Genomic DNA, 12,922 nt, shown 5'->3' on the forward strand with positions numbered 1-12,922 from the left:
CAAAGCTTTCACTGCAGAGGTAGGAAAGGTGAAGGTGAACCCAGGGAAGTGGTGCAGCCATGGTCTCTGGAAGTGTTCAAGATCCGCAGAGATGTGGCATTGAGGAACACAGTCGGTGGGTGTGGTGGAGTGGGCTGGGGTTGCACTTGGGTCTTTTCCAACTAGTGGTCTTTTCCAATTAGTGGTCTTTTCCAACTTTAACAGCTCTATGACCCTACAAAGATACTAATGAAACTCTGGAGGTGCAAGAAGAAAGCCTCCAAAGATAGCTCCCATCAGTGGGCTTTGCTAAAAGAATGGGCTGAACACCCCAACCCGTGCCCTCACATTGAGGGACTGGCTGTGGGCTCACCGCTGAGCTATGGAGGTGTTGGAGGGATAGATCTCCTCAGTGCCCAGAGCATCTGCTCTCCTCCATCTCAGATGAGTCACAACCTGATGCCAGATTTCACTCTCCCTCATCATCTTTAGCTGTTGTTTATAATAAAAGTCAAGTGATCCATCTCTCTTGACAAGAGGAAGAGTTGCTCCAGGAAGCCCTGGACAGGTCAACTTCTATATTAAGGAGCTATTACTTGACAGTTTCCTGGCCATAAATAGCTGTCCAGGCAGGCTGGGGGTTTTATTTAGCAATAACAAATAAAGAAGGCCTTAGATGTAACTTCACGACCTCACTCCCCCTTCATTTCCTACCCATCTCCATGCTCAGGACAGTCCCATCCTCACCCCAGCACCCCCCGCAAAGCACCTCTCCCCATTGCCCATCTCCTTGGTGCAGCTCCAAGCCCCATATCCTCTCATTGCCCCACTTGGATTCCAGTCCCAAAACCCGCATTGAGTCCATGGCTGCGCTGATACAATCCCAAATAACCGCTCATAAGGGAACCCAGAGGAGTGAAGTGATCCCAGTGTTCCCAGCAGCACTGTAGGCACACACGGGTGCCAACTTACGGAAATGCAGAGTAGGTTTTCTATCTCTGGCCATAATCTGCTACAACGCAGCCCTAAGAAATCAATCCCTGCTTGGCTTTCCACTAAAAAAAAAGGGGGGTGAAATGGAACCTCTGACCCACAGGGCTGAAAGCTGAAAGTTCTTCACCTGAAATAAGCCCAAAGCTGATGAAAAAAAAAATTACCTCCAGTACAGCCTCTGTTTTTCCACTCCTCAAACCTTTCTCTGAACTTCTGGAAGACTCATTTCCAATTTTCTCATTCTTGGAGTTGGCAATATTGAAAACCATGAGGAAATACAAAAGCAAAACAGCATTTTGGAACTCTTTTATTATTTGGGTGGTTTTGACCATTCTTGTCATGTGGTTTGCCTAAAATAATAATAAAAGAAATCCTTGTTTGGAGCTGGGAAAGGAAGAGCGGTGTGTTTATTTCATGTCTGACTCATCAGCTCGGTGTTGGTACACTGAACGCTTCAGAAGCTAACACTCCATAGAGATGTTCGTTTTTAATATAAAACAGTAAATGTTTAAAACAACCATTGCTTTTTTTTTTCTTTTCTTTTTCCTTCTCCCTGTTGTGGCCAATAAAACAGAAGGGAGGCCACACAGTTTACATTTTAATAAAATTAAGTTATTCGGTGCCACGTTATTACAGTCTTTATTGGAAAGTGGAATAAATTGCACACAGAGGAGTCATAGGAGGGAGAAATCACTGCGAATAAACATAGATTCTGGGATGCGTTTATTTGCTGGTTGCATCTCAAAGGAGGACGGCTTTCTGGGGGAAAACAGGCAGCCTCAGGGAGGCCACCCTGGGTCTCCTTGGATGAGGAGAGGCTCTCTGGGCACCCCATCTAGCCGGCGTCTTCCTCCCACATCCTCCAAGAGAAGCCCGTCCCATGGTAAGCCAGGCTGCAGGCACGAGGGGTTCTAGGCGAGCGCCAGGGCACACCACGAGTCCTGCCGCAGTGGCACGCTCAGCCCTGGCTGCGGGGCCATGCTGCTGGGAGAAAAGGGGTAGTCCTCCGGCTCGAATTTGAACTCGCCGCCGGCCAGCGCCTCGTCTGACTGGCTCTGTGCCTGCCCAGGGAGGGAAGGGAAAGGTGTAGTTAGCCAGCAGGTCGTTATCGTGCCTATCCTAACACCGTGGTAGGGCTCTGATAGATCATGGACACAGTATGTTATCCATGATGCAAATTAGAGGTGCCCAGTGTACATCTCCAGGCCAGTGAGCATGGAGAAAGCATCCCAGCACCTGTCTGCACTTATTTATTGACAACATGTATGCTTCAGACATCTCTGGGCACATGTCTGTTTTCTGAGAGTGGAGTACAGATCTGATTTATCTGTTTTGGACAAAAAAAAAAAAATCCCACCCACATGCATGTCCAGCTTGAGGGGGCTCAGACCCTGCACCCAGACAGGACAGGTCACCAACTGCCCATCTGCGGGTTGACTTAGCAGCATTTTTTCCCCCAGAAAAGTGAAACATCTATCCCACCAAACAAATCCTTGGGGTTTAAGGCACAGATAACATATGGCCAAAGGGCCTTTTCTTGGGAGCTATGGAGCTTTCCACCCAGGGTTGATCCCACCAGCTCACTGAGTGGTCTCTCAATGCAATGAGCAAATTGCTTGGCCCCCAGGGCCCCCAGGTCAGCCATTAGGGAGTGCGTGGGGCACAGCCCCTGTGCCTTACCTGGGACACCGACACAATGCCTTGTCCGGGGTACTGTGAGGTTGTGCTGGGCTCTGACTTTAAAGTGACCGTGCTGTCTGAGTTCGTAATGGAAGAAGGGGAGTTCGTGGCCGAAGTGGTGGACCCTGCAGGAAACGGAGCACAGAGCAATGAAGGTACAATGATAGGCACAGATTTATCCCTAAGGAGATCTATATTTCAGTAGCTAGCATTGCACTGCACGGCACAACCTTACTGCTCTCTTTCTCCACCATCAGGGCAATGGTTTGTATTTGGCTAGCATGATGCTTCAGGGTTGGAACTAGATGACCTTTAAGGTCCCCTCCAACCTAAGCCATTCTATGATTCTATGCTTGTGAAGAAGGAAGGAGAACCCATTCACAGCCCAGCAGTGCCACTCCTTGTACGGCCCAGAGAGGCAGATGCTGAATGTGTCTGAGTCCCTTCCCCTGGACTCCCAAACACACCACCCTCAGACCCAATTTTTTCCTGTTGCCCATCATGGCTCAGATCTGCTTGAACACAGTAGGGCTGGAACCTGGTGCCCACAGAGCAGGGATCCCTCCAGGATCATGATACCAACAAGGTTTTCCACCCCACATCCTCCTCTCATTTGAGGACTATGCCTAAATGAAGATCGTAAAGCAAAAGCAATCATCAGGGAGAAAAATCAGAGTATGATTTTCTGCTTTGCATAATTTCCTGCAGAGCAAAGTCTGCTGAGATGAACTGTGCCCCAAGCCCCTGGGATGGATGGGAGCAGCACTATACCTGTTGAGGTTTTGCCTTTGGTAATGTTTTTCGGCTTCCTTTTCCTTGTCTGGATGCTTTCCTTTTTCATGGCCAGAGGTCTTGGTACCTTGACATTCATAAGGTTTGGAACCATTAATATTGTGTTTTCCTTAGCTCCTTCCCGCACAAGAATTGCTTTCCTATTTACACATTGCAGCTCATGCAATGCACCTAAAGTCCTTGTCCTTCGCTAAGTGCTATTTTTCTCTGCAACAGGCCTTGGCTGGAAGATGTATAAGGCTAACAGCTAAGGCTTTCCCACAATTTATTTTTTCCTTTATTTCCTATTTTCCTTTTCCTGATTTATTGGTGACCCTTATGAGAGGGCACTACTAAATTAAACTGATGGCCAGGGCCTACACGACCCAGAGGGAGCGGTCATGGGATAAAGAGACTTGAACCTCCATGGCAGAATCTTGAAGAGATCTGTATGGAGGGATGAAGACTCCTCTTGGCTGATGGACGTGGTACCAATAGTTTCCATCCTCTGCAGATGAGTGTTATCAGCATACCTCCCAAGAGCATCCCATTTACCCCTTCACCTCATTCTGGATAACCTCAACAGAATGGGCTTTAACTGCACTGAGCAATGGCTCTTTAGGCACTGCTCTAGGGCTGCTCCCTGCAGAGCGGGGTCCCAGACCCACCAGGAGGGATCCCATAACCCAGCACACCCCTGCCCTCACCCCATGGAGCTTCATGTACAAGCCGCAGGCGTTGCAGACGGGCTCCCCTTCGGCGTTCCTTCTCCAGAGGGTGGTGTTGGTTGTGTGGCAGTTAGTGCAACATAGGCCAGCACGTCTCGATGAAGACTTGAAAGCAAGCAAACAAACGCATGAATGCACACATAGAAAAGGCAAACTGGGGAAGCTTCCTTTCGTACAAAAATAAAATCTCCGTTTACAACGATTTCCTGGAAAACACGGAGCACGCAATGTGAAGATAGCAAAATGCAGATGAAAGAAATTGCATTCAAATGAGATCACTCTCATTTGCAAGCGCTTTTTTCTTAAGCTCAATAATCCTGGCAGATCTCTCCCCAGTCCATCTCACAAACCTCCAACGAGTGCTGGGAGTGATCAGGATCCAGAGCACAGAGCATGTATCTCAGATGGAGACAGAAGGAAGATACCTGCCAGGCTTTCAGTGCACAAACAGCCGAAATCTGCTGTTGCTTTAAGTGAACTCCACTTATGCTCCTCTGCACTCACAACTACCACTAAAGTTAGCAACACCCCAATTAATCTCTTGCTTAAGACAACTGGAATCAATTGGCTGAGCTGAGCAGAGCTGAGCTGAACTGGCCCGTGAGTGGACCGGGAGAGTTATTTTCTGCACGTCTCACAGATAATCTGTTCCCTCACAGGCTGCAGAAACACCACGCAAACATTAACTAATTACATATTTTGTGAGTGCTGTGATTGCTGGCTCTGCTACATTAATATTTCCAAACGAAGAAGGGAAATATTCTGGCAGAAGCAGCAAAATCATTTCTAACAACCGTACTCCGAGGCACTGGAAAATCCACAGGTCTCTATATACAGACGTGTCTGCTTAATAGGTGTTTCATTTCAATGTCTCTTAGCACCTCACACATGAACTATTTCAATAAGAGTAAGTATCCCGGTGATCTGAGTAACATCATGGACTCTCTGCATTCAGGTGTGTGAATACATTATTCAGCCCTGAGAAGAATTACTCTGATTCCTCTCAAAGGCAGAAGATAGGTGATGCGGGCAATAAAGAACTCCCTGCTTGTTTATCTTTCCATTACTCCCTGATATCATAAGTAATCAATATGACAAACGAGGTGGGGTGAGCAGGAATAAAAATGAAATGTTTTTACAAGGTTAGCAGTCAAAGAGAGATCAGCATTGAGTTTGAAGAGACACCAGCAACGGGCCCAGGCTTTGATTCAGTGGTTGCAAAGTGTTCTCAGCAACTATTTGCAAATAATGGTATTGCTCAGAAAATGGTTTGCCTTTCAAGAAATAACAGGGCAAAAATAATAATACACTGAGGTGTGGGCTAACAAGCCGGGCACAGAGGAGGTCTCAACAGCTTGTCTGTAATATGGGGCATGGTGTCACAGAATGATCCCGGACCTGTTACAGAGCTTTCTTAAAGCCTTACAGCCACCAAGACTGCGCCATTCACCTCTGCAAGCAGGAGGGCCCTCTACACAGGTGGCCACCCAAAGGTGCTCAGCACCCCGCTCTGCTCCCATAAGGGCAAGGCCCTGAGGTGTAGCTCCTGACACAGGAGTGAGGGGGAATTCGGAGCCTGGCATGGGCTGCTGAGATCTGTCATCACCTGCGGATGGACAAAGGCCAAAGCAAAGCGCTTTGGAAAGCCCCGAAATTTCTGGGCAGGCACCTGGGAGGGAGGGACACACTGTCCTGGCGTCACATGGTGTTGGGCTATCTGCTGAGGCATCAGTACCTGCCTGTGTTTGCAACTCCTGCACAGCAGACACTGTCCTCCATGGCCACGCATTACAATAGAAAACCCAAAAACCCAGTCAGAATCTGTCCCTACCCCACAGCTTGCCCATTTAGCAAGAAAAAAGACAGTCAAGGCTGCTTTTGCTCACTGAAGGACGACGGTACAATACATTATTGCTGGTTTCCCAGCAGTTCCCCTAAAAGAAAGCACATCGCTGCCTGCCTCCACCCCACTGCTTTTGTACCACTCTGACCTTGTCTAGGAAGTTGTTGACTTCAACATTGTGCTCCAGTGTTTATTTATACAAATGCACCGTACACTCAAACAAAAACTCTTCACGGACTTGGCTTGACAGCCAAGTGCTGCTGATAAGCTCGAGGAACCATGAGCTGGTGCCCATCACATTAACCGTGTGCAACTGCTGCTTGGACAGCCCAAAAAATTCAGAGCCAGCAGGGCAGGTCCCTCCCAAGGGAGGCCCAAGGCTATAGGAGACTTTGCTTTGCTTGCTTTTCAGAAGTACAGCATGACAGAGGGCAGCTGATGGTGACGGGAAAGTACCTGCAGCACACTGGTCTGATACACTGACCTAGCTAAGACTCCAAGTCAATGAGGGACATGGTCAGTGGGCATGGTGGTGATGGGTTGATGGTTGGACTTGATGACCTTAATGCTCTTTTCTATCCTTAATGATTCTATGATTCTAAGTCAGCACGGTGCGGGAGCTGCCGTGCACAGGACTGGGTCTGCCAGCAGTGCTGCCCCACGTAGCCCTTCTCCTACCATGCTCCTGCACTGGGGGAATGCTCATGAGCAGAGGCACCCAGTGCCAGCAGCTGCTAGTGGTGAAGGTGGTCTGCCTTTTAGGGCTGGGTCTAAGGTATCATCTTGTGAAACACATCAAGGAACTTTCGCTAGGAAGATCCTACCTAAAACAAAGTGCTGCTTCCCTCCTCCTCTAAGAAATATCCTTCCTGCTGAAAGCCACCACACTGTGTGTCTGGATACAGGCCGAAGAAAAGCAGCCGTCCCCGCTGCCATCATCACAATAAAAAAAGAAAAAATGGACTGGTTATGACAGGACGACTGCATGAGCTGCTGGCACCATCTGCACGGTGCTCTATGTGCCACGTTGTGCCTGCTGGGGCCTTGCTTTGTGAAAACACAAGTTGGAATAACCGCGGCACAGCGACTGCTTACAGAACAAAGGTCGTAACGTAAAGGGCAAAAGAAACCCTTTTTCCTCTCTGTGCCTGTATTTTGTCGTTCCTCATTGCTCCTCCAGCAGCATGTTTCACCGCAGGCAGCCATCTCCCATGGGTGCTGCAGTGACAGCCCTGGCAGTGAAATCATTTGGGGAGAAACGCCCCAAGGCTGGGAAGCAGGGAGCAGCCGGGGTGGTGGTTTTGCAGAGCATGCCCAGAGCCCTCTTTTCCATCATCAGTGGGTCCTCCTGGCCTCTGCCTTGTTGCAAAATGGCACTGCAAACCGGCAGAGCAGCCATGGTTTTGAAATCTTTCATTCCAAGTCAGAATGGGAAGGCAAAATCATGGCCTCTTTCCTTTTCCATGCAATAAAAGCCCATCAGGTATTTCAGCCTCACTGAAGTGTTTCCCATGGATAAGAATATCAGCTCTTTCACTTGGGCTTTATCACTGCATTGATAGCCGGCATAACAAAACGGTTGGAAATGCTGTGATAATTCCCATCTCGTCCCTGCAAAACAATCTTAAACCAGAAAGCTTTGCTGAAATGTTTACTACAAAAATGCCTCACGGGTGCTACTGATTGCCCCGTGCCAACAGCAATGGACAAAATATTGGGTAAAGGTGAGACCTGTCCCAGTGCTTGGGTGGAAAAGCTGCTCAAAGAGCCCTGGAAATTCAGCCAGTGTTGTGTTTTGATGGCGGGCTCTGAAATGCAGCGTTTGAGTTCGACTTTCAATACACAGATTGTGTTCGTACAAAAGAAATCAGCAGTGTTACTCAGAGATTTGCAGCCCAGCAGAGGCTGGAGCCTGCTGCTGGGGTGTGTATGTAATGTAATTACACTAAAGGAACGTTTTGGTGAGATGGGCAAATCTGATCGGACAACAAAAAATGTATCACAGAAAGGCACCGATTTGGTGAGTCGTCATCACAGAGTGATCTTCCACGGAGCCTCACCTCGTTTCGTTTTGCAAACAGAATCAAATTTCCACAATCAAAAGCGGAATGAAGCATCTTATGCAATCCCAAATTTGCTTCTTATCGTTTCCTTGCCCAGAAACTTGTCACTGTTGGGTTACTGCTAACAATTTGTTTTGCAGCGCACAAAATGACTACGGGAATATACCCAAGCAACAGCAAAAGGAACTCCCAGCTGTTCCCCAGCACAGCTCAGACAAACATCCTGTTTGTAATGACTGCTTCTGATGACAGGCTCTGAAACCAAAACTGTTACCACCAAATTTAAACATCCCAAAGCGACTGCACACATACAAAAAAAGGAGGCTCCTTTCCTCTCTCACGATGGGATCCCAATTGGAGGAAGCCCAACGCCATGAAATGGGGAATTAATGCTTTATGCTGCCGAGAACCAAGGAACTACCAAACCCCAAATTCTCCCTTAGGAGGTTCCAGGTATGGTAACCGTTCCCCATCTCGCTGCCATCACAACCTGCCTGGGATCAGCCCTGCCTTTTCCAAATGCTCTGCCTGCACGTCCTTACGAAGAACCAGCACACAGTCACTACTGTAATAGGAAAAAAGCAACAAGCCTACGCTGGGAACAGAGTCGGGAGCAGCCTGTAGAGCCCCATGCATTCCCAACCTGCAGGGACCCCTCCAGTTGCCGCTCCCCCTTCTCGGTGCTGAGCTCCAACCTTCCAGGAGCGGCAATTCTGCAGCTTCGCTCCTTCTGAACTGCTCTGGCTGACATCAACAGCATTTATTCGCGATAAGACTGAGAATCCAGCAGGCCCTAAAACGGAGATCCCAACAGCACGTGCACCAGCAGCAGCCCCCATAGCCTGCCCCCCAGCTGCCCCCAGGCAGCACAGCACTGTCCCCCTCTTACCAGCCTCTTCTGGGGTTTGAGTGGCCGGTTGATGCCGTTCATTTTGTGGTAGAGCCCACAGGCGTTGCACAGGTAGTGCCCGGTGCCGTCCTTCCTCCAGAGCGGTGTGGACATGGCCCCGCAGTTCACGCACTCCCGACCATCCCCGGGGAACTCCTCCAAATACTCTGGAAGAGAGAGCCAAAGTCAGGAGCCGGTCCCATCGCAACGTGCCACTCGTGTACGGGGCACTGAAGGGCCCTAATCCCCCGTGCCTCACTGCTGTCCCTCGCAAGGGACAACCAGGAGCTTGCCTCCATCCTGCAGAGCATGGAAAAAAAATCCTTTATTCTCCCCCCACAACTTCATCTTTCAATACTTTGCTCAAAGGCAAAGGATTGGGAATTTTCATCTACCCGCACCCCAAAAATCCCAAAAGGGCTGTGGGTGCCCCCAGGATGGGAACAAACAGAGTCCATCCGTGGTGTTAGCCTTGCTTGTGCTGTAAAAATATTCCTAATTATCACCACAGTAATTATGAACCCACGGTAAAACGGAGCGCTCTTCCCGACTTCCATCACTGTGCGATGCTCACGGGGGGCTCCGCGCTATGCAGGGTCTGCATGGAAGTTCAGCACTGCCGGCCCCACGCAACGCCCAGCAGCCACGTACGGCCCTCCCGGCCCCAAATACCCCCTCAATGGGGCTCCTCCGGGCATTTCTCCTCTCCCGATGGCCCCCGGAGCCGCCCGGCTCCAGCACTGCGCTTTGCCCCGCAGCCCGAAGCAGAACGGAGCGAGCCTCCGATTTGAGATCAGTGTTTTCCCACTTTTTCCTCTTTTTTTTTCCTCCCCTCTCTCTTTTAGAAATAATTTCCTTCGACCTGCACGTTGTTCTCTTCCAAAGAAAAATACTCTCTCTTTTTTCCCTCCCCTCCTTCATTTTCGATAGCGTTAAAAACGATCCGACTGAAAGAAATGAAAGGCAAAGCAAAAAATAAGAATAAAAATAAAAGTGTGTGTGGGGGGGAAGGAAATAAAAAAATAAAAAAGAGGTGAAAAATGGAAATGAAAAAAAAAAAGAAGAAAAGTAAAAGTTAAAAAAAAATAATTTAAAAAGCGAGCCATAATTCATTAACTGAAAACAATGTATAGTTTACGCTACTTAAGAGCGGTTTACACTATTCAAGAGCAAAAATAAACGGCACAGAGGACGGCTGTCTCTCCTCCGGGTCCCAAAGCAGCAAACTCAAAGTGCAGGAGACATTTCCTCCCTCGGTACGAGAGGGGCGATCCGGGCCCGCACAACGCAACGGATTTTCCGAGACAAAGAGAAAATCGTGGAAGCGAAGCGCTCCCGAGCATCCCCGGGTGGGAGGTAACGGCAGCGGAGAGGGGGCTGTGCCCCGCTTCGCTTTGTTCTTGGGGCAAAGATAAGATAATTTGGATCGCCGCAGTCAAGATAATAACGCGGCTGAGGTCTTGAAGTGGCTTTGAAAGGGCTTCGCGAGCCGCCGGCGGACAAGGATGCGGGAACACCCCCGGGGAGCATTGGTACAGCGAGACCCGAAAATTGTGTCTGTTTGGGTCCTGCTTTAAAGGGACACTGCGGTGTGGGTGCGGGGGAACAGTGCGGGGCTCACGGGTCAACGCATGAACCCCTCCAAAGGCCACGGGGCGCTGCAGCTGCGGACCTGTTTGGGTGAAGGCGAATGAGGAGACCGAGAGTCTGTCCGAATATAAACTCATTTACCACAATAAATTACTTAAAAGGGTGGGAGCTATAAATCTGCCCCGCTAATTTAAACACAAGGGTAAGTACTGAAGTACAGGCACAAAGTCGATATTGTGGACAGGAGATATTGCGAGGGGGTGAGGGGTGCTGAACGGCCTCTGCTCCTCCGTCCTCTCCTTTGAAACGCGTTCTTTGCCCTCCGTGTAACCCAAACACACACGCGCACACACAGAACGCTCCGCTTAGGGTCAGCCCCACGTTCCCTCTACCCGTACCATCTTTCCATCCCTGGGTAAAATCTTCCCGACGGGAAACAAAACCCACGGCGCGGCTCACCCCCACCAAAACCCCGCGTACGGGGATGCTCCGACTCGAACCGAGAGAATCTAAACGCTCAGAGGCGGCGCTGAGGGCGACCTACCGAAGGTTGACCTGCGGCCGGGCAGGGCCGCCTGCCTCGTCTGCAGGCTGTGCAGCACGCTGCTCTCAAAGTGTCCGGCCGTCCACGAAGGCGGTAGCTCGGGGGTCACGTAGGCGGGGTAGGGGCTGGAGTAGGACCCGTTAACCGAGCGCACCAAAGCGTTGCCGTACTGCTCCCGGCCCCCGCCGCCCAGCAGCAGGGGCCCCTGGTAGGCACCGTCACGCCCCGGGGGGCTGCTGCCCGGGGGGCTGTGGGGGTACGAGAAACCCGACGGCGGGTGCGGGCTGCCGGCGTTGAAGGCGGTGGTTTCGCCGCTGCTCTGCGCCCAGCCCGGGGGGTTGCCGAGGTGGCTCTGGTGCGGCTCGCAGCTTTGCAGGTAGGGCAGCGTCTGCAGCACGGAGGGCACCCGGGTGGTGGGCACGTAGACGGGCGAGCCGGCCGACGAGTGCAGGAAATTGCCGGAGTCGTGGGAATAAGCCGACTGGCCATGGTTGGGGGCGAGGGCCAGGCCCTGATACATGTTCCGTCCTCGGCGGCGGCGGCTGCTCAGGGCCCGGCCGGCTGCGCCCCGACGTTGCCGAAGCGCTCACTCAGAGGCACCTGAAGGGCAGAGCCGAGAGTCGCGGCTGAGCGAGGCCGAACGCCCCGCACCTCACCCAGTCACCAGCCCACCCCCCGCGCCCAGCCCCGTCTGCGTGAGACCCCGCGGACTCCGGCCCGCGGCCCTTCTCCCTTCCCTTCGCAAAGCCGCCGCTTTCCTTAAAGCGGGAGCTTTAACTTATGTATACGCAGAGAGATTTCTCTCTCCTTTATGCTTTCCTCTGGTCCGCTCCATCCCGCAGGATCGAGCAAAGAAATCCACTGAACCAACAGCAGCGCCCGCGGCTCCGTCCCACCCGGCCCCGTCCCAACTGCTCGGGCATTTCCAAGGATCCGAAAAAACAGATTTTTTTTTTTTTAAACAAAAGTATTTCCTTTCCTGTCTTTTTTTTTTTAGCTCCGGGCCTGCAGCAGGCACCGGGGCCTGGTGGAAGGGAGATGCGGGCTGTGCCGGGGTCCCCGGGGCGCTGGGGCCGGGAGCATTGGGGTCCCGGTGGTGTCGGGCAGCGGCCCCGGCCCAGGGGTGGCACCGATGCCCCCCAACCGCCAACGCTGCCATTTTCTTGTTGAAAAGAGAAATAACGCTACAGCGGCCTCCCCGTGCTGATGGAGCCCTCGCAGTTACAGGGAAACCTCACCCCCCAGAAGAGCATCCCACCCCCGGGTGCCTCATCCCGTACCGGTACTCACATGGCAGCGGGCCGGGAGCGGAGCCGGGCATGGCCGGGTGGGCATGAAGCTGCGCTCAGACCATGCAGGGAAATCCCAGGAAAATCAGAATAATAATAATAATAATAAAATAGAATAAAGTTTATAGGGAAAAAAAAAAAGCACCAGACAAAAATGAAAACTACCACCACTGTCCCCAGGCCGTGCGGGGCCGGCGCTCCCTCCCCCGTTCCTCCCTCTTTCCCTTCGCCGCCGTCTCCCGTGGGTGCGTCCCCGGCTGCGCCCGGCGGGGAAGTGGCGGCGGCGGCGGCGGCTCCGGCTCTTTACGGCGGGGGCCCCGGTGCGGCCCGGCCCACGTGACGGCCGCCGGGGTAGCCCCGGACCCGGCGAGGATTGGGCTCCTCCCGGCAGGGGGGGTTGGGATACGTCCCGCCGGCTCCGCTCCCGGCGGGGGGGACGCGCCCTTCGGCTCTCCCCTGGAGCGGGGCCGTGGGCGCCGGGAGGACGGGGGCAGAATGCGGCCCACGAGAACGACCCGCGTCACCCCTTCCCTGTTGACCCCCTCCCACCTCC

At 52.0% G+C, this 12,922-nt stretch overlaps 1 protein-coding gene across 4 annotated transcripts; it reads right to left on the minus strand.

Annotated features, from left to right (window-relative positions):
* Nucleotides 1-1,262: 1,262 nt before the first annotated feature.
* Nucleotides 1,263-12,646, minus strand: GATA5 (GATA binding protein 5). 4 transcript variants are annotated; one of them, XM_015296343.4, is made up of 8 exons: nucleotides 12,535-12,646; nucleotides 12,371-12,419; nucleotides 11,081-11,680; nucleotides 8,947-9,113; nucleotides 4,131-4,256; nucleotides 3,424-3,511; nucleotides 2,653-2,777; nucleotides 1,264-2,033 (listed from the first exon to the last, which is right to left on the minus strand). In XM_015296343.4, the coding sequence occupies exons 3-8, from the start codon at nucleotides 11,598-11,600 to the stop codon at nucleotides 1,884-1,886; spliced, it is 1,176 nt and encodes a 391-aa protein (XP_015151829.2). In that variant the 5' UTR covers nucleotides 11,601-11,680; nucleotides 12,371-12,419; nucleotides 12,535-12,646; the 3' UTR covers nucleotides 1,264-1,883. The 4 variants fall into 4 exon arrangements, with proteins under 4 accessions (NP_990752.2, NP_001385054.1, XP_015151829.2 ...); XM_046902800.1 differs by having other exon boundaries at nucleotides 12,361-12,419; NM_205421.3 differs by having other exon boundaries at nucleotides 1,263-2,033; nucleotides 12,371-12,646.
* Nucleotides 12,647-12,922: the final 276 nt, after the last annotated feature.

The sequence above is a fragment of the Gallus gallus genome, chromosome 20 (assembly GCF_016699485.2).
Source record: "Gallus gallus isolate bGalGal1 chromosome 20, bGalGal1.mat.broiler.GRCg7b, whole genome shotgun sequence".
Lineage (NCBI taxonomy): Eukaryota > Metazoa > Chordata > Aves > Galliformes > Phasianidae > Gallus > Gallus gallus.